Source organism: Labrus bergylta, chromosome 13 (genome assembly GCF_963930695.1).
Source record: "Labrus bergylta chromosome 13, fLabBer1.1, whole genome shotgun sequence".
Classification (NCBI taxonomy): Eukaryota; Metazoa; Chordata; class Actinopteri; order Labriformes; family Labridae; genus Labrus; species Labrus bergylta.
The window spans coordinates 28,587,408-28,608,036 of NC_089207.1; the positions used below are offsets into that span (position 1 = coordinate 28,587,408).

At 38.5% G+C, this 20,629-nt stretch overlaps 3 protein-coding genes across 5 annotated transcripts in view; 1 reads left to right on the forward strand and 2 right to left on the reverse strand.

Moving 5' to 3' along the window:
* Positions 1 to 8,639, reverse strand: part of pde11a (phosphodiesterase 11a) — a 44,412-nt gene extending 35,773 nt beyond the window's left edge. The window contains exons 1-2 of the mRNA XM_020634505.3: positions 7,505 to 8,639; positions 6,488 to 6,646 (exon numbers count right to left, since the gene is read on the reverse strand). Of these exons, the coding sequence (XP_020490161.1) occupies positions 6,488 to 6,646; positions 7,505 to 8,293 (948 nt within the window). The 5' untranslated portion in view covers positions 8,294 to 8,639. The remainder of the gene's footprint in view (positions 1 to 6,487; positions 6,647 to 7,504) is intronic.
* A 1,119-nt stretch (positions 8,640 to 9,758) lies between these two features.
* LOC109984361 (cytochrome c-b) lies at positions 9,759 to 11,425 on the reverse strand. 2 transcript variants are annotated; one of them, XM_020634476.3, is made up of 3 exons: positions 11,266 to 11,425; positions 10,417 to 10,595; positions 9,759 to 10,323 (listed from the first exon to the last, which is right to left on the reverse strand). In XM_020634476.3, the coding sequence occupies exons 2-3, from the start codon at positions 10,586 to 10,588 to the stop codon at positions 10,178 to 10,180; spliced, it is 318 nt and encodes a 105-aa protein (XP_020490132.1). In that variant the 5' UTR covers positions 10,589 to 10,595; positions 11,266 to 11,425; the 3' UTR covers positions 9,759 to 10,177. The 2 variants fall into 2 exon arrangements, with proteins under 2 accessions (XP_020490132.1, XP_020490133.1); XM_020634477.3 differs by having other exon boundaries at positions 10,417 to 10,592; positions 11,266 to 11,416.
* Positions 11,426 to 13,606: 2,181 nt separating this feature from the next.
* osbpl6 (oxysterol binding protein-like 6) overlaps positions 13,607 to 20,629 on the forward strand; it is a 40,901-nt gene continuing 33,878 nt past the window's right edge. For both annotated transcript variants that reach the window (XM_029277468.2, XM_020634442.2), the window contains exon 1: positions 13,607 to 13,880. The gene's annotated coding sequence lies outside the window, so the exon portion shown is untranslated. The remainder of the gene's footprint in view (positions 13,881 to 20,629) is intronic.

Consider the following 20,629-nt stretch of genomic DNA (forward strand, 5'->3'; position numbering starts at 1 on the left):
CGATACGATTGATTCATAAATTCAGAGCAAAAACTTGACTCCAATTAAAGCGAGTTGTGTTACTGTAGACCTAAAAATGGCATCACAGAGAGCAAAATGTTGAGCAACGTGCTCTAATTGCTTCAGTTTCTCTACACAGTCAAACTGGTTGACAGGTTTGGTCACATAGCTTTAATTTTGCAGACTATAAATTAAGGGTGGTACGGCTTTCTTAATCTAAAGAGCATGTTGACAAAGCAACAAATTAAAGGTTATACTTAAGGGCGACTTCAGTGACAAAGGAGCAAAAGAACGAGGAAAAAATACACACACAATGGCAGCGGGGAAGGCATGTTTATGAGAATAAAGAGGGAAACAAATTGTCTATAACTTATAGACCAGCTCTTATATAAAACAGATAGAAACAATAATTAAAATGTGTGTTTGTTTCTTTCATTGTATGTTGTGTTTTAGAGGACCACAGCTAAATATAGCATGATGCTTTATTGTGTGAAGCAAAAACATCACACAGCTCCATTCTTGTGCTCTGCCACACCGCACATGATACTTTAAGCATCATGCTGAAAGGATTTTTAATCATGATGTGATATGAAATGTGACTCTGTCATGCTAATGAGTAAATTAACTTCATTCAGTCATTATACATAATCAAGCACCTCACGCCTCTGTTTTCAAAGACTGCAAACAGATGACACTGGCTCATGCATGATGCAATTTCAGCTGTCCTCTGGTATTTTCTTATAATTGTCCTCCAGAAAGACAGTGGCCATCAATAGCCCAGCAGGAGCGGATTCATTAGCGAGCAGGACTTCAGGGATCTAGCTATGGATCCGCCTGTGGAACCCAAGGAAAGCACTGCTCTCTCTAATTACATTCTGTCAGGCAGGCCATTATATAACGTTGCATTACAAACAAGACGTTTTTGCCTAGAGACCTGTGGACTGACCAGTAAAGAGTGGTTTAATAATGAAACTAAGTGGCCCAGGCCTTAGGGACAGTCCCTTTCTCTAACCCCAATGACTCCCATTTCCACAACTGGATTGTCATAAGAGGCAAGCGCAGAGAAACTACAGCTCCAATATTTCTTTTCCTCATTTATCACAGGAATATGGTAAATGAACTTGAGCTTGTATAGATCTTTTCTAGTCCTCAGACTACTTAAAGCACTTTTACAACACATTTCACTGTCACACACTGATGGCAGAGCCTGCTTTGTGAGGTGTCCACCATACACATTCACACCCCGTTGACGCAGCGGCTTGAGCAACTCAGGGTTCAGAGCCTTGCCCAAAGCATTTCCAACATGGCTAACGTGGCTAAGGCGCTAGGGATCAAACCCCTTACGTTCTGTTTGAGAGACGCCTGACTTTTACATTGTACCCCCATAACAGCGAGTGTGGTATAGTGACGCCAATGTTGTGATCAAAGAGATGTTCTTATGAAGAAATGGAAGCACACCACATTTTCTAATCTCTTATGTGACTCCCTTGCTTCTGTCAGCAAAGTACAGAGAAGTTTTAGAAATACACAATTAGCAATCCAAAGTGTATGAAACTAGAATCTACACTAAGAACTTTTTTAAAGTAAACCATTGTTTTATGATTATTATCAACATAAATATTCAAATGAAAAGAAAGTAGTAAATACATTTTATAGATAAAGAAAACATCAATTATGTAGGTATGTGTGTCACCACAAGATTATTAAAGTTAAAATGTCATACCACCCAACCAAGCATTGACTTGACTGCCTGTAATCTATGGTTACAAATAGAACTCAGCCAACAAACACATGAGCACACCAGGAGTGCTGCTCAATAGCCATTATCCATAAATAATTAAACTGTTCTACATTTACATCACAGGTACCTGGAACAAAGCCAAGAGCAGAGGGAGGTCACAAAAACTAAACGGTGCATTAACAACAAGACAGATTGTGTCCGTCTTAGCATTTATTGTTCCTCTGACGAATATAAGGGTTAAGCATGAGAAATGCTTGTAGCTTTAATATGCGTTCACACCACATCCAAAGAGACACGTTTCCTTTCTTTAAAATATGAAATGGATTTGATGATGCAGCAAAAGTCTTAACAAACAAGACTAAAGTTTATTGTTTTGTGTAAAAAACTTAGAGTAATAAAATTCATTAAAGTTTTGATTAGTGTGACATTGACGGACATTTAAAGACTTTTATGAGGTTTTATTAAGATTTTATTCACATTCAGATAATGAAATCAGTCAATTCTAGATTTTTGCAGCCACTTTCAACAGTTAAAAAAGAATGTGTGACTTCTTGATCCAGTAGATGTCGCCCCCTTGAGCACTAGCATGAAACCAAAACAAACTGCTGTTTGGCCACACCTCCACTATTCTGAAGTCTCCTCTCTCCTCCAGCAGTACACCTCCAACCCCTCTCCACTCGCGTTTACACAAAGGAGTTATCAATTAGAACGACCATAATTGAACACCAATAAGTGCAAGCAGTGGACAAAATTGTCCTTTGCTCAAGCTGCAATTGCCAGTGTCCTGCATTGTTGTGTTACGTGACATTGAAATAAGCAGTGAGTATGTTTTTTTATTCTTCTTTTCTCTAGTCCTTGACTAAAACTGTTTTATACGCAAGGCTGTCCCGTCCATGTAAACATGATGTAAACATAATGTAAACACGACCTGACAACAACACAGCCAGCGGGACTCGAGCTTCTCACTCATTGTAGAGAGTCATGACTCAGAGACACAATTACACAGGATAAACTTGATTTCTGTTGAATGGACAGATCATATATGCAGAGATGTGGCTCTAAAGGAGGTCAACAAATAAGAATATGATACTAATGATCTAGCTCTGTCTGTTCTTCTTCCACGTGGATTCATGTTCACTGGTTTTCCTCTGAGGTGTCCTCTCAGATTCCACAATTTGGTGCAGCAGCCTTGAATCTCAAACTTTGGAATCCCCCATGGTACAGTTTTAGGTCCTCTTCTTTTTTAACTTATGACCCCGGATAATCCTTGCAGTTTTAATGCTTACTGGTTGCATATTTACTCTCAACCAAATGGTCAAATTTACCGTGATGTTTCTTACAACAAATGGACTTAATTATGGCTAACAATATAAGTGCTTGATATTAGACTTATGGAATCAATACCACTTAATGGTAAGTCATCGTTCCATGTCTCTGTTTCTTTGGGTGGCACAGCAGCTAAGAGCACCTTTATTTTGTGACCCCACTGTAGAGGTATGTAAATGACATGCATGATTTGGGACATTTTCTGTTACATGAAGACCATTGTAAGGAGTTTAATTTGCAAAACTCCGGCGAGTTTAATTTGATACACTTTCTAAATTGGATTCGATCTACTATCCTGCAGGAATAAATGAAAACATGTATCTTAACGCAGAATTTGTAGTTTCTCTTCTTTATTTGTAAATTCATAATGTGAAATTGTGTGAAAAAGGTTAATACAGTATTGCTTGAGACAATTTTACTATAAGTTTGGCAACCGGAGGGAGCACAGCAGTGGGAAAGGAATGTTATGTGACTGTAGACTCACAGAGGTGTTACACTACATTGGCAAGGAAACCCACATAGAGGAAGTTACTGATCTGACAAAGAATTTCATGAAAAGGTCTACCTGAATAGAAGATTCATGTGAAATGTATTTAAATGCAAGTAAGAGAAAGAAGTGAGAGAAAGACAAATCAAGACAATCAAACCGGATAAAGAGCTAAAACAATGCTGTCGGCTTATACATTTAAATTAAGTCTATAGCAATATTCCTTCATAGGTGATAATTAGACAATGCAATTATATATGAGGTGAACCATTATCCAAGCTTCCCAAAGGACTCCAAACTTGCAGGGTAGACACACAGCACAATGTGTGTGTGTTAAGGCTGTGTGGGATTTAAAGCCAGGCATATAATGTCTTTAAATATCCTATAAGGCTCAACACATAGAGAACAACATGTGTTTTAATAAGTCTGTAATGACTGCTATTGGAGTATCATTTAATACTTTGAAAAGGATGATCACTTCCTTATTACAAGGTCTTCCATGAAAGCAGAGCTGCAGCTGTGCTGTGCAGAGAGCTTACTGTGTTCTCTCTGATGCTAGCATTGCATTTCATTACTAATTCAGCTGTAGCTTTCCCAGGCATTAGTGTGATGGTAATGCAATGTGAAAAGTACTCAAAACATGGGAAAGACTCAAAAGAATGCCTGATATGCATTTATCATGAACAATGGATGGAGTCTACACATATATCTTCAACAGCAGTGCCTTGCATAGAGAAAATCCGATTTTAGATATCATAATCAAACGTTTTTTTGCGACTATGAAATTTAACTCTCCAATAAAAGCCAGCTAGCTTTTGTGCTTTCATGTTTCATCTCCCCTTGAGGGGCTCATAGCTGCGATAGGAGAACAAGTCAGTGTAGGGGCTTGTCACTACCTTACTGCTCCACTCAGTCAAGTGTGCCAAAGGACTGAACACGCACACGCTCCTCTTGCTTCTCTATGATGGTAATAATTCAAATAAACATTCAGTCTCAAACAGAGGACTGTCTGAATCTGTGCAAGATGTAACACCCCCACCTACTGTTTTGACATATTATAATAGTATATCATTTTTATTCACAAAGTTCTCTGTCATTTGTTGTAACTGCCAACTTGACTGATGTGTTTAGACACTGAGCTGATGTAGAAATGGGTAAAAATCTAAACAGCTGTCATCAAAGAGTTGGCTTCAGTCCTCTTGGGACGTACGTCCAGACAATAAGAAAAGTTCTCTGGATAAATCATATTAAAATGATCTGTGTGTTTGTCTTGTACACAAGTACAAAATAAATTCTGAAAATTCCAATTATTTTTCAGAACTCTTTGATAAAAAATATTGTTACTGCAGTGACACAACAAAACTCTTTAGAGTGTAAAAAGAAACAAAAATGAAAGGCTAAAGCAGATGCTATTTTAGGAAACTGTTTTGACTGTTAAGACATAAACTTGCTTTCTAAACTTTATAGTGAGTATATGATGCACTCTGATAATTAAACTAAAATGTAGTACTTCTGAATTTAGCTGCTGTTTTTTTCTGCACTTCCTATTTCATCAATAATAGTCAACCATTAATCATTCAACATTTAAATCAATAAGAATAATTAGTGACATTAAAGATTCCAAATTCTTCTCCGTGAAAATATCCTGAATGATAACAGCATTCGTCATGATAATCTCTGGATAATCTGAATCTTAAAACCTAGAGAGAACAGTCAGCTGGCTTCACTGAACCACAACCATATCTGTAAATGGTATCACACCGTGTGTTCAGGGATTCAAATATCACAAATCAGAAAGTTAGTCTACAATATGAACAACAATAAAATAAATATTCCAAATGTGTTTTATTCTGAAGGTCAAACTAAAAACCAGACCGTACATAAGGGACAAAATAAAAATAAATCCCATTTTTGCATCACTCTAATTGGCTTTTGCAAAGTCCAAACTGCAAAATGGGTATGACAATACTAAGTCACTTCCACTCCTGATTGCTTATGTCAGACTAGTCAACATGCTTGTGTAATGGTGACAAAGTTATCACGCTGATCGTTGTAATGTTTACCATGTTCACAATATTATCACAATACTATCCAGCTGTGTTATCATTAGAGATGCACATACCACTATTTTTCAGTTCCGATCCGATTCCGATACATATGACAAGATACTGAATCAGATTTTTTTAAATATAATTAATAGTGTTATTGTTGTTGTTGGTATTATGTGTAAGGATACACAAAGTTGTAGTAAACCCAGCATTGCATTGTGCTGGCTTCAAATACAAACAGGAAGCATCAACAACTGTAAAGTTTTCAAACTCAAAATTTTAAACTGACGTGTAAGAATTGTACTTTAGATCACATAGAAGGAGCTAAACGTCTGAATGTCTTGATGTTGACGATTTGTGGACACTTCTCACAGTTCAGTCTGAATGTCTTTAAAACGAGACTGTGTGAGTTAAGACTGTTTAAAGTGCCAAACCATCTTTCTTTATCAGTGACGTAGATCGACTCCATCAGTCCAATATCCGATACGGAAATTACGCTAAAATAAGACCCGATTTGGGTTTTGGCTTTTTGGGCCTTTAATGGAGAGATAGGATGGTGGATATAGTTGGAAACCAGAGAGAGAGAGTGGGGAATAACATGCGGTAAAGAAGCCACAGGTTGGATTTGATTGGAGCCGCCTCCATACACTAACCACTGCGCACCAGCGCCCCGATTGATCTCTGTTTTATTTAGACATTAAAACAACGCTGGAAGTCTGCCTACTACACGTCCAACAAACACAAGTGTTATAAACAAGCACTGAGGTGATAATGACTAAGTCAAGACACCACATTGACATCGCACAAACAAAAACAAGCGGTCAGCTCGATATATTCTCCACTCAGAATTATTGTTCCATAAGATCTTGACTTAGATGAGGTTACCTTTTCATCATCTTCAGAGAAGAGTCGTCCACTTGAAGACTTGTTGATGGCCTGAGCAACTCCAATGATCTCGCCATCACTGTTGCGAATGGGCATGCAGAGGAGGGACTTGGTTTTGTATCCTGTCAGCTTGTCGATTTCATCACTGAATCGGCGATCCTACAGGCCCCAGGGACAGCACATAAAGGAGAGTGAATATAAGCACTTGTTGCAAGAAGAAATGTAATTTTATTTCACTCTTAAATTAAAGTGCAGTGAAATGTATTTGAAATGTAAACAGTTAACAAGCAAACATCAAACGAGTCTTAAATGCAGGTGGTGCTATAGACCAGGGGTTCGCAAAGTAGGGGTCGGGATCCCCTGGGGGTCGCAAGACCATGAGAGGTGGGTTGCGACTCAACACATGTATATGAAAAATTACTTAAAATTGCATATTTTACCCATTATTGTGAACATATATACAAAAAAATAGATCAAGAGATTCATTATTTTCTGCTTCTAGCATTTCCTTCAATACATCACTAAAATAATATTTGCCTATAAGTCTTCCCGGTTTTTTAACCACTTCCATGGACAGTGAGGGTCTTCATGTCTCTAGCACCTTATTTTGGGGGTCACATGCCGAAAAGTTTGGGAACCCTTGCTATAGACAACTGCAAAAAAAAACAGAATTCATTTCCTACTGAAATGGTCTGCTTACACCTTTTGTGGCATCTTAAAGCAATTTGATATCTATATTTATTCATTTATTGCTGTCTCAAAATAAAGGTAAACAAAGTAAACCAGCAAAAACAACCAATAAGTGTTTTGACACGAGCTCTGTCCAGCACACTGTCACTGCTGCTGTCCATGCTCTAGGCTCTGTTCCAGTTTGATTGATGATCAATCACCTGTGACAGATTGAATGACACACTGAAAGAAAACGACCTGTCTCCCTGCGTGTCTGGCTCTCTTTTCTCTCTTTCTGTGACTCATGCAAATGCACACCAACATGCATACACAAAGAAGAGCAGGCACCTGATATGCGTCAGGAATGTTCACTGTCTCTCCGTGTTCAGCCACATATCCTATGATGCCTTTACCCCATGGCACTTGCACTTCATCTGAATTCATGGAGGGTAAAACTGTGGTGCCCGCGTGCACATCAAAGAATTTGGACACAAGTGTCTGCTTGTTTCCGGTTCCCTCCACTAAAAACAAGGAGCACCGGTCTGCATCCACCATAATACAAACAAACACAAGGATTTTGTAACTAAGACTCGTTAGGTCCAAGTCGTTCGATATGTCTTTTACAAGCTCCAGGAAAAAGGCTCTCTCGTTGTGTTCTTTGAGGTAATATTTAAAATCTACGGCTGTGGACGGGTACTGGGGGATGTTGACTCTGGACTCCAGCAGTGCGCTCAGTATGTGCGCAGTGGTCGGGGGCAGAGAGCTCGCTTTCCTCAGCAGGGCTCTCCTCCTCATGCTGGTCAGGGGCTCCTGGGCCCTGGAGTTCACATGTTCGTCGTATGTCCTGTTCACATTAATGGCCTTTGATCTAGCGAAAGTTTTGCGCAGCTCCCTCTGCGAGGCTCTCCTCTGCAGACCGTCACATTTGCTCGCCCAGCTGTCCTTGTGCGCACTGCTCTTCTCCTCTCTCGGCTCGGCGGGAGCTGCAGCCGCCGGACTTTTGCATGCCTGGTGATTCTTGAGCCATTTCTCCACCATGCTATATTTCCCCTTTCTGTTCAGGTAGTCCTCGAATAACTCGGGATGAGAGTCCAGAAAAGTTTCCACGTCAGAAAACACCATATTTGGCACTGCCATGTCTGTTCTTTATATGGTCCTCAGCGAACCAAATCCATGAAGTCGCGCAGAGAAATATCATCTATGAGGTTTTACTTTGTTTTAAATTAAAGAATAATTGAATAACTTCCAAATTACATGAAGCTGGAAACACCCCTGGAGCCCTGGCTTCATATCCAGTTTACGCTCTGTGAGGAGCGCGATGGAGACTCCCCTTTGCGCACGAGGATAATCCTCCACAGCATCTCCTCACCGCTCACTTCATGTAAGAACATTATACATCAAATCAATTTAGTAAAGAAAATTAGTCCTTTCGAAGACTATCACGGGTTATGGAAATCTCACCGAGAACCGCTACCGAGCACCGCCGTCGTTTGGGTCTTCTTGTGTGCAAATGATGCTGGCTGTGGTTGGCTCGGAACCTCTGACGCTCGCATCGTCACACAGACGGGAGCTCCGGGTTGTTCAGCAGTCAGCCCTCTGGACGTTTGAACTGTTTGCCCTCCTTACAGAGGCTCCAAGCATTATGATAATGATGATGCTGAAGAAGAAGAGTGTAACTTAGATACAATCAATCATCTGATCTTGAAAAATATAAACTAATAAAAACATAAATGGCATCTAAATATGTTGAAAAGGGGGATTACAGAGGTGATAGTTGAATGTTGATCATTATTTTATAAGGTTAAAGAAAAACAGCATGCGTATGGATTATAATAAAACGAGATGATGCTTTATAATGAATTCCAGTGCATCCCTGAAACAGCTTTGGTGGTGGTGGTGGTGGTGCTCGCTGACAAGAGTAATCAAGGTGAGTGTCGCCTAAAGAAAATGTGTGTCAAAGCATATTTGACAGATTCTGCAACTCGACAATTCATCTGCTTCACAGCCCCCTCCTCCTTAAACTTTGGCTTCTGCAGCGGTTGGTCTGTATCATTTAATTACGCAACAGCGACTTTTATTGGCAGAGAGATGTCAGAAAATCAAATTCCTTTATACAATAGTATTAGTGACTAACTGCAGGTGAGACATTTGAACGCTAGATGGAGTCATACACCACAAATCGCAAACTGGTGAATCACACAGATAATGTATCTTACCTTCAGTCTCCTATCATGAACAACCTTTGTCCAATGGGCTCTTATAATCAAACCAGCACTTCAAGATGATTTGGAAAAAGTGAGTATGTCACAAGCACTGAGTTAAAAGTCCTTTAGGTTACAGAGCCATGCTATTCAATAGAAAAACACCAGAAAACCAATGCCATATGGTCGTATAATATTCTGTTGCATTCACTTAACTGTCAACAACTGCACTTCATCTCTCCTGCTTTGAGGCCAAGAAACATGAGTTTAACAATAATAACAAAAACATTATAAAATCATAGCTTTGATAGGATGGTCCAGACCATCTGCGATCATAACCAATAAAAAAAGCCTACAGGACATTTTCCCTGCTTGGAAAACAAGACACTGGAGAAAAAATAGACATTTAGTGTCCGATTTATTAAGATCGCATAATAAAAAACTGTTGAGGCAACATCAAAATTTGATGCAGAAAAGGCATATTCATTTGTAGAACAATTATTAAGACATCTTGAGCATTAGCCAAAAAAACATGAGAAAATTACTGGATGACAGTTTATCAACAAAAATACATACAGCTTTCAGTCTCTATTTTCTGAATACACAGTATATTGTTTAATAATTTATTTTAGAAAAGTAACCTGACAAAACCAGGGGATATCATGTATTCCACCACACAAGGAGGATCAAATCAGAAACAGAGATACAGCTGTGACAAACATATCATACCAACACCACTCAGATTTGTTGCCCTTCTGCCTGATTTGGAATCGAGGATGAGCAGATGACCTCTTGAGCAGTTTGATGGAAACAAAGTTTTTTATGAAGTTGCAGATTTAAGGTAAGCTATGAGGTCAGTCCGTTCATTCTTCTTCTTGATGCCAGCGAAGATCATCTTTGTTCCTGGAATGTATTTCTTTGGGTTCTCCAGATAGACCATTAGGGTGTCCTCATTCCAGGTAATACCTGGAAAATAAGTAAGCAGAAACAGTTGGGTACAATGTTTATTCCTTAGAGCATAGTGTTCACATACTGTAGAATAACGTTTTAAGTATTCACCTTTGCTTTTGTTGGCATCAGTATAGGAGAAACCCTCTGCCTGGCCAGTTTTGCGTCCAAATAGACCCCAAAGGTTCGGCCCAACTTTGTGCTTTCCGCCGTTCTCCACAGTATGGCACTGGGCACACTTCTGGACGAATGCCTTCTTACCCTTGGCAATGTCTCCAGGCATGGTTCTACTGAGAAAAGATACACACACAAGAAATGAAAACAAGACTATCACAGTTTAGTGCGTTATTAGCTCAAAAGTGTTTTAAATTGTAAAAAGATTACCTTAATCATTTTGGTTAAAATTGCACTTTGTTGGTAACTTTTTTTTTTTTTTACTGCTTTCGATTAAAAAAAGGTGGTGCTATACCCTCACTCAGCCACAAGGGGATTCCCTTTTATGTTGCGCAACCAATATGGCGGCAGGGGCATTGTTACAAAACTGACTCACGGATACTTTTATCATCAGAATTTATGACATTAAAAGGCCATTAGAGCCTTTAAACGTTAATTACGACTACATAATACAATTAATTATAAGATAAATATCAGACATAAAGACATATTAGACAGGCCTAATGCCAAAAAAATCTAACATGCCGCCACATGACACAAGAACGATGTGTGATATAGAAAAGTCTAAGTTAGATCTTAGCTTTGAAAACATTTCTGAAACCTCTGAATCCAGTCAGTTGGATCAACATGACTGAAGCATATTATCAGGAAACACTGAGACACAAGCAGTACGGCTAGACCACGTTGCTCAGAGGGAACCGGCAAAGACAGATTCAAGTAATGTGAAAATATCCTACACTACAACCAACGACGGGAAAAGATTCATATGACTGATAGACGTCTTACCTCTTCTTGGTTTGTGTTTAACCGACTTCTAGATACTTTATTCCTCCGCTTTCGTCCTCTTGCCGGCTCGGTCACGACAAATGTGCTTCCTCCTCGTAAAGTTAGGCTACTCCCGCTGAAACGTCATCAGTCAGCTGATCTGTTTCATCACCCTCGTAACGACCTTAGGTTACGACCATAGACTGTATGTTACGACAGACACTTATTCAGTGACTTCTGTTACCATATTTGATGCAGGCTCATGTCTGTGTGTTTCTGGTGGTACCAATACCATTGACAAATACGATTATTCACATATAACGTAAACAGGGCATAATAAGTCATACTTCCCCTGTTATCAGACAACAGAAGATTATGTTAATGGCTTTCGTAAATTGTGATTCTATTAATGATTAACCAGTGAAGGAGTTTACACACTCCAGACTTTGAAGCCTATCTGTTTTTTCATGTAAAGCATACCAGCAGAGTAGGTCTATGTGTTTATGTCATAGCCTTTTCTTGAAGGCCTACAGCAACAGGATATAATAGAATTGTAACTGCTTAGCTATATTTTGATTTCTTATACATTTCAAGACGTTAAGTACAGTATAATCCACCTGTTTAACCTATAGAAAAGCTTAGAGTTAGAACTCATCACTAAATCACGAGGTCACGTCTACTCTGTCAATGACAAGTCATGAGAAAGAGTTGAAACTGGGGCATACAAGAGATCAGGTTGTGTAAGGTCATGAAACCTGATATCTAACCCTTCTAGGATATCACAAACAGAAGAGAAGAGTTTGTGGTTATTCTTATTTAAAGTCTGTATCTCAAGGTCTCAAGCTACTTTATAGGGACTTTAGTATCAATGAATGCATCTTCACATATATTACCTTATTGAGTATAAGCATGCAGACAGTAGCCTGAAGGAGTTTGAATGGGCCAAGTCATTAATGTTTTGTTGTTTTATTGTTATTATTTATTCTGTAGGGACTAATTTCAGTGCCATAAGTAACATGGAGACAGGTGTTTTTTTACACACAGTGGAGATTATTTTAAATGAATAAAAAAGGAATTCGAGAATGAGTCTTTCTATGGTTCCCTTTGACCTTGACCAATCATTAATCACAATCATTTACCTTAAAAAACTCATCATCTCTCTGATTTTAACTTGAGATAGTCTGGATTGTCACATAGGCCTAGATATTACCGGAAACCCAAAGAAAATGACCGTAGCCAGGTTAATGTAGGCTATACTATGGGGACTATGTGGGTTAAATCCAAATTTAGCAACTAGTTTACAGGCCCTATCTAGACTGAAATTCCTTCCATATGTGCCTCTGTCTCTGCCATTTTACCCAATCTCTGATTGATTTCCTCTCTGTTTTTCATAAATTCATAATAATTCATAATAATGGCCATTATCATTATGACAGACAGACAGACACACAGACAGACAGACAGACAGACAGACACACAGACAGACACACAGACAGACAGACACACAGACAGACACACAGACAGACAGACACACAGACAGACAGACAGACAGACAGACACACAGACAGACAGACAGACAGACACAGACAGACACACAGACACACAGACAGACATACACACAGACCGAGGGCATAATGGGAATCTTATGAGTATATTATGTCCACCAGTTAAAAACTTGATTTTAGTTTTGAGGTAAAAATTAAGATATATAAAGCTGGATAGAACTCTACATGCTATATTTAAATATTAGCTTTTGATTTGTAACTTTTACCTCTAATTTCACCGAGGCTACATATCGTTTAATGGTTATAATCATGCCTACAAAAAAGAGATCTACTGGCTCAAGGGCTGAAGTCCAACCTTTAGGCAAAGGTAGCCTATGCCTTTTTTTTAAAAACTTTTCTAATAAGGCTACTACCTCTTTAAGTAATTTTATTTAATTAGGTTTTTCATTGTATATTGTCCACAAACATTATTTTGTTGGGATGATTTATTTTTTTTCTGAGCCTGACATGCGCAGTAAATTGAGTAACCTAATCCTATTTTTTGGTGTAACATGCCACTATGCACTGCACTACCTATATAAACTGCATGCTGTACCGTAAATATAGATGAATGCTTGTCAACAAATTATTGTTTTGTCTTTCTGCCTATTCTATAGCATACACTGCATATAAATATGCGTTATAATGTTATTTTAGATGTGTTATTACATTTTAAGTACATGATTCTATCAAAATGATTAGCCACTCCGAGTCCGTTTTTCCAGTACCATATTTCCGTGTTTTGTGAGCAGCCGCGGACCGGCACCGTTTGATCCATCCCTTAGATTTCTTCCCGCTCAAAGCCGATCTTGCTGCAGGGAGGAGCGACCGGAGTGCAGTTAAGCTGAGCATCACATCCCGCATTCAAGGAAACGGGCAAGCACAGCACTTTTTATTTGACTTTACACAGTGTTCTTGCCTCCTAAAAGCAACCATTTTTAATAAGGAGAAACACACACATTCATCGTGGACCATTTAATGGAGGCAATTTGTCTTTGAGCAGCTGGGAATATCTGCCCAGTCAAGGGAGACCCCCCTCAATTGTTTCTGCGCCAAGAACTGTAAAGACATAATCATTACATCGCATATGTGGTAAGTCAATGCGCCTTTCTCTGTTTTTTAATCCAACCTTAGTGTCACGATAATAGAGAAAACCTCCATGTCATTGTAATGTTATGTTGAGGTTAGCTGCACTACTCTGTGTTCAAACGGAGTCCCCAGCATCCTTTTGTATTTGCATCCTGAGTGAATCACCGAGGACCAGTCAGACATTTCCACCTCCTAGCCACCGCTGCTTTAGCTAGCTGCTGCTAATCTGACTAACAGGGATAAGATGTCCATTTCACTATTCATCAAAACATACATGTTCCGATATCACTGAGGGCATTATAATCACATGGGACACCTAAAACATGGATGCTGTGGTGGAGACGCAGCTAACTCTGTAACTGACTTTGATGATGTAAACGTAATGCGTCACTGACATTTTCACCTTTCTAACTGAGCTCCATGTCGTCTTCTTCTACGGTCCCATTAGACAGCTGTCCTTTGATTTATTACAATATTATTGATGATTATGGTATCGATTTATTATCGTCTATATCTCTCTTATTATGCTTCCAGTGTTGAGATGCTAACTAATTGAAAGTTAGCCAACTTCTCTCACTCAGCCGAATTGCTCCACAATAACACTCAGCCTCTTTAACTGAAGGTCAGCCCGTGACTTTGCAGTTGTTTAAAATATACCAGAAATTCATAAATTAAAGTACAGGAGAGGGGATTGTGCATTTATTGGTCTCAATGCTTTCTAGATGCTGGTGATCCCCGGTGATGATTTATCTTCTGATTTAGTTCTCGGGTGGCCTGAAGATGTAGAAGGTGTCCCAGACAGTCCCCATTAGATGACGTCTTTCAGAGCTTATTGTGACTTTAAACTTTGATAAGGACATAATGGCAAACTTAACTGAGATGCACACACTATTTGATTCAGACTGTCTTCATTTGAGGAGTGAAGCAGATTATTGTTGTGGTTTATTTTTGTTGTTTCCCCTTTTCTTTATTAGCTTATATATTCAAGGACAATGTTAATTATTAATTGCCTAAAATATGGGCCTAGGACCTATGTCTCATATAAAACTTACCATTTATTTTTCTTTAATTTAATCATAAGAGTAATGTTTTTCTTGTTCTTTAATTATCAGCAGCATAATGGTTGGTATCAATTGAAATGTATTGTATGGTACATAATATGTAGAACCAGTACTAAAATACTACTTCATGGTTTACATTTGATGTTATTCCAAAACCATTTATGCCACTTAAATTTAGCAAAACATCTTGTAATTTCATGCAACAGTTTAAATGCAAACAGTGAGATGATATGTTACCATACAAAGTTAAGAAAATATATCTAATTCCAGGCAATAGATGACCGGAACAGAGCAAATATTCAGTGTCAACTTTCAGCTCTTGACAGTGCCCAATATGGGCACAAGACAGTGAGTACTGAAAAAGTATTGCAGTGTGAAACCCAGCTCTACCTAGATGATGTAATATGTGTGGCGTAGGATAAACTGGCTCTGTCCAGTTCATGTTGTTGTAGTAAAAAAAGAGAAACAGTCCTGCTTTTAAGAGATGTGCTGCTTTCTGCTCTCAGATGTCACACACATGCATTCAGCTTTCTGTCGTACACACAGGTATATGGTCAAAACAGCACATTGCTGATCGATATGCATTATCAGTCAGTTGTAAATTCAGACAGTTGTTGTCCTTGAAGAGCCTGTAATACAATCTTGGGATAACATGAGTCTGCTTTTGTTGGGCCCCCTTTAATTATGCAACAGAGAAGGGAGAACAGCAAACCTGGTTCCCTGTAGAGTGCTGGTCGATAATGTTATGTTGTGGGTGGCTTGGATGTGAAGACAACATATACATAAATGTCTTTCCTCTTCTATTAAGGCCTAGTAACCACCACGCTTCATCGTATTACAAGATCGTGATGAGTGAAGCCAATTATGTTGTAGCTTTGTGGTTAATGTGCACTAGCATCAGATAATATCACAATAGAATTGAATTGATTCATGATTGTTTCTTTGTGTTTGTTTGGCTCTGGGTCTCGCACTACGGCTTGACATATTGGGTGTCTAAATCTCAAGTTTATTTCCCTCATCCCTCAGATCTCTCAGAGCAGCACGCACAGATAGAGAGATTACTGCGGCCCTCTAGACAGCTCTGCACTGCTCTTCCTCGTCCCAGGTCTGGACAGATGATAGTCACTGCTGCATTCGTGATATTGTTGATTGCCTGTGGGACTAATTTGACTTTTCACTCGCCATTGGCCGCTAAGGTCAAAGCACATGTTCGGCAACAAAAAGCCCCAAAGCCTGTTGGAATTCACCCTCTTGTTCAAAGGCATTTCAGCAGAGCAGATTGTTGTTATTACAGGTGACTGCACCTGAAGCATGTGGCTGGTACTGTGCCAACTTGCTTAAACTTCACTAAGGTCCTCACAACTTTATCCTTTTAGTAGCAAGGAGTCATGAAAGTTTAATAACTCACTTGATCTCAGGGACTAAAACAAAACAAAGTGCTGAAATATGAACTTAAAGATCAGAAATATATCTCAGTATCTTATTTGTCAAGTTCTCTAAAGGCACACAAGTTATAAAATATTTAAACACATTTAACTCACTGTTTATAAAAGTGTTTAAATGTACTGCCAGTGCTTTGTTTACAACATTATGATTACAGTCAACAGTATGCAATAACACCCGTAATGCTAAAGCTTTTCATTTGTTCAGTTGATGCTCTGAAACAGAGAAAGACTTTGACATTTTATTACATTTACTTAACTGCAGAATCAGTCAACCGCAGCCGTCATATCAAAGACTGGTTGCAGTCATTTCAGACTAAAGCTACAACTCAGGATTATTTCTTACAACAAATTTATCAAAGTGAAAAATGCCATTTGCAATGTTTTATTTGACCATCAGTCGACGCTCCAAATATGTTCAGTTGACTGTCATATTCATAACGCCGTCAAATCAGTCTTAAAGATAAAGATAAAGATAAACTTTATTGATCTCCCATGGGGTACATTTTTGCGTTACAACAGCTCAAGAAAACAGATGTTGATGATGTAAACAAATAGCAGAATAAAGCATTTATGCCATTAAGTTATCACTACAAGATTCTTAGTTTCTTAGTAATAAAGGTCTCTGAACTGAGTTAAGCTAACCGATTAGCTACATTGATTCCTGTTTACCTAATCACAAATAATTTACTTAGTACGTTTTAGTTTAGTTTGAATGAACATGGCCCTGGATCTTAAATATTTGTCAAGAAATTCATTCTAAGATTATAATCAGTTGGCACAGTTTAGAGTCCCCCTCCCCCCCAAAATGTGTCTTTGGTGTTTTTTTTAATCATAGCTTAGGTTCAGTTAAAACCCTTTCCCCAACTCCTGTTGCTTTTCTGGAGCATGAAGTGATTCAGACTGATCTCATGTTGTGTGTGTGATTGAGCTGAGGGAGCATTTTGGTGTGAGCGTGAGAGATTGGAAAGGGAACTGAAACTGTTTTCTTGCTTATGCAGACCTTTCATGAACATGGAATTGTTATGAGGAAATTAAGCAGAGGGGTTGGCTCATTTCCATTAAAGATTCTTTGTAATTTGTAATGCCTCAGCAAAAACACACGTATGCAGCATGTTGCCAAAATGCTGTTTAGATAGTTAATTCACATTGTGTAGTGAGGAGCATTTTACAACCCTTCCATTATCACAGAGCAGAAGATACTCAGGTTTGTAATGATGAGGCCAGTATGCAACAGTGTTGTGCAATAATCCCAGAGTGGTTTATTGCAGTACCAGTACCACGGTTATGTACCACACTTCCCCAAATATTCTCTGAGAAAATATTTAACACTTAACTCACTGCTAGAGAGGCGTTCACAACAATAGAAGCTGCATTATAAAGTTGATATTCACAGTTTGAATTAGAGTTCAATCATATTCGATCAAGTCTTAACTGGTGGTTCATTACAGGTGTCAGATATAAATGCAAAAAGATATTTAACGTTTCTGTTCTTTGGCTGAGTAACTCAGTTTGATGGTAACAGCAGCTTTAAGCATAATTGAAGTAGTGACTGGTCGAGTAGTTAAAAGTTTTTGACATTTTTCTCCAACTTGTGGCATTAAAAGAATGTCTGCAGAACATTCACTTCCTGTGACTTTCACAAACCACTGCGATTGTGCCTTCATGTAACTGAAGGCTGCTCTTTGTTCAGCTGCATTTTCTAACAGCCCACCCTATTTGAAATATCTGAATCCCAGACTTTAAAAATAAAGTTGTTTCAACAGAAAATACTGTTAATTATGTTCTTGATTTCATGCATAATGGCTCTGTTTATGTTTGTAAGTCTGATGAAGTTAAATCTACTGGTTATATTGTTGAATTCATTGTACATTATGTTTAGAGTAATCTGCTGACTGGAGTAGAAGGTAAATGCTCAGATTTGTTTTCTATTGCTTTTGCATGAATCGTCTCACTAAACTTTCTTTGAGATCCAAAGTGTCTTTTAAAAAAGCTCCTCATCGAGGCCTTTTCAGTCTTCATGGGACATGTCCTCGAAGATCACACAAATAGAATAAAAACAGCACTTATAAGAGTAATCGTGAAATAGCAGTAAAACAATATGCGATAGCAATACAAGGGGAAAAAACAAAACAAGCAAAGCCAATTAATAACAGCATTTTTTATTGCTGTTTTCTGTATCTTAGCTCCGTCCATCACCCTTGTTTATTGAAAATCCTTGTGTATGATCTTAAACTTATTGTTACAGGATAGAATCACAGACCTTACTGCTTAGATACTGTATGTTATTTTACATTGTGTAGCAAACACACATCACAGTCTAGTAAACTTGAGATGTTGACCAGGTGTTTAAGAAGTACAGTCGTGCATACATGGCAGCACCTGCTAGGTCTCCCTGCTTAAAGGACTATAATCACGGTGACAGGATTTAGAAGATTAAGCGCATGACTAATCAGATCCTGATCAGACGTTCCCCAACAAGGTAACAAGCTCTTACAACGCTTCTGTCTTTCTAAATGGGTCTTCAGCAGACACTCAGGCACTTTGATGCATTTTCTATCAGAAGTTTGGTGTAGCTGGAATATGCTCAGCATCACTGTTTATGCTAGAAAACCTCTGCATTGTGTATGTCAGTTAGCTCTTACATCAAGAGTTATATTGGGAAAAAAGAAAGTACCAATTTGGTCACTAAATGATTACTGTAGTTACTAGAAGTTAAAAATGACTGGGTACTGGTTACTGGGTTTTAATCTGTTGGATGGACCAAATAATACACTTTATGAAGTCACTTTTGTGGGTCGCGAACACCAACGTGATTATTCTTGGAGGTTGAATCATTTTTTTGATAAACTGAGAAAATATCATCAGATTAATCTGCAGTTCCAATTGTAAAAAATGTTTCAATTGAGTTTTAAAGTATGTACATTTGGGTGGTTGTGGAGCAGTGGTAGAGTCTCTCAACTGGAAGCTCGGGGGATTGATCTCCAGCTCCTAGACTGCACTTACTTGTCAAAGTGTCCTTGGGCAAGACACTGAACCCCAAAATATTCCCACTGCATTACCCATAGCATCCTCAACCAAAAGTGTGTGAATGTGATGTGAATGAGTGAGTCTGACCTGTAGTGTAAGAGCAGCTTTGAGAAGTGTAGAAGACTAGAAAAGTGGCATACAAGTCCAAGTCCGCTTATCATTTACATGGATTCAGCATTTTATTTGCAGCAGCTTTGAATCTGTTTAAGCCTCCTCTTCATGTTCTGGTTCATATCTCGTTATATCTTCAATTTACAATTAATACGCCTGAAGGACAACAACGTCCGTCTTACTAACTAGCTCCAACAGTATTATTAAAACAGTCCATTTTGCACTCAAGCACTCCTTCTCTTCTGCTTCCTTATTAGGTCAAGGAGAGCAGATGTATTAAATAGGCTAAGTGAAATACTCTATCTGAATGGACTTAGCGCCTTGTTTTACAGAAGCTTAGACTGTGGTTGCCTTAAAACAGGGCAGGGATGATGACATTATAAAAAGATCTGAATTATAGATTATAGTGTGTGAGTGTACTGAACAGTTGCATGTGAGAGTGCACACTGCTGAAGCGTGCAGAGGTGCACAGGGGACGGGGAGTTCCCCTGACACACATCCTGAAAACCATAGGAGGCTCCAGAGCTGTTTACAATGCTAAATCATACAGGCGGACTACAGTCTGTGACCATCATGTGTCTGGATAATCCTGCACTGCCTACTGAGATTTGTCTTGGCTTCATTATGTTGCCACAATGGTACTGCTACTACTACTACTACAATTATCACTACTTATACTGCTGTTTAAATTCATGATGACAAAAATAATAATATGCCAGAGATTATGTGGAACTTAGATTTCACAATACTGTGTCAGGGTTTGGGAATTGATATTCTCTGTGAATTTAGTAACAACAACTAAATGCAACTAACAGTCAATAATTTTCACTTTTAATTCATGTGATGATAAATCAATTCAGAATGTCAGAGTAAGTGTCCACTTTGCTTTCCTAGAGCCTGAGATAACGTCTTTAAATCTGTTTTTTCTTCTGAAAAACAGTCAAACATCAAAAGATGATTTTGACATCACAAAAGACCTAAAAATGCCACAAATCCTAAAATCTATGAAACTATAACCAGGATGTGTTCACCATTTTTGACAAAGTGTAAACAATTGTATTGATAATACAAAAAGTAGATTGGCATATATTTTATACTTATTGTTTAT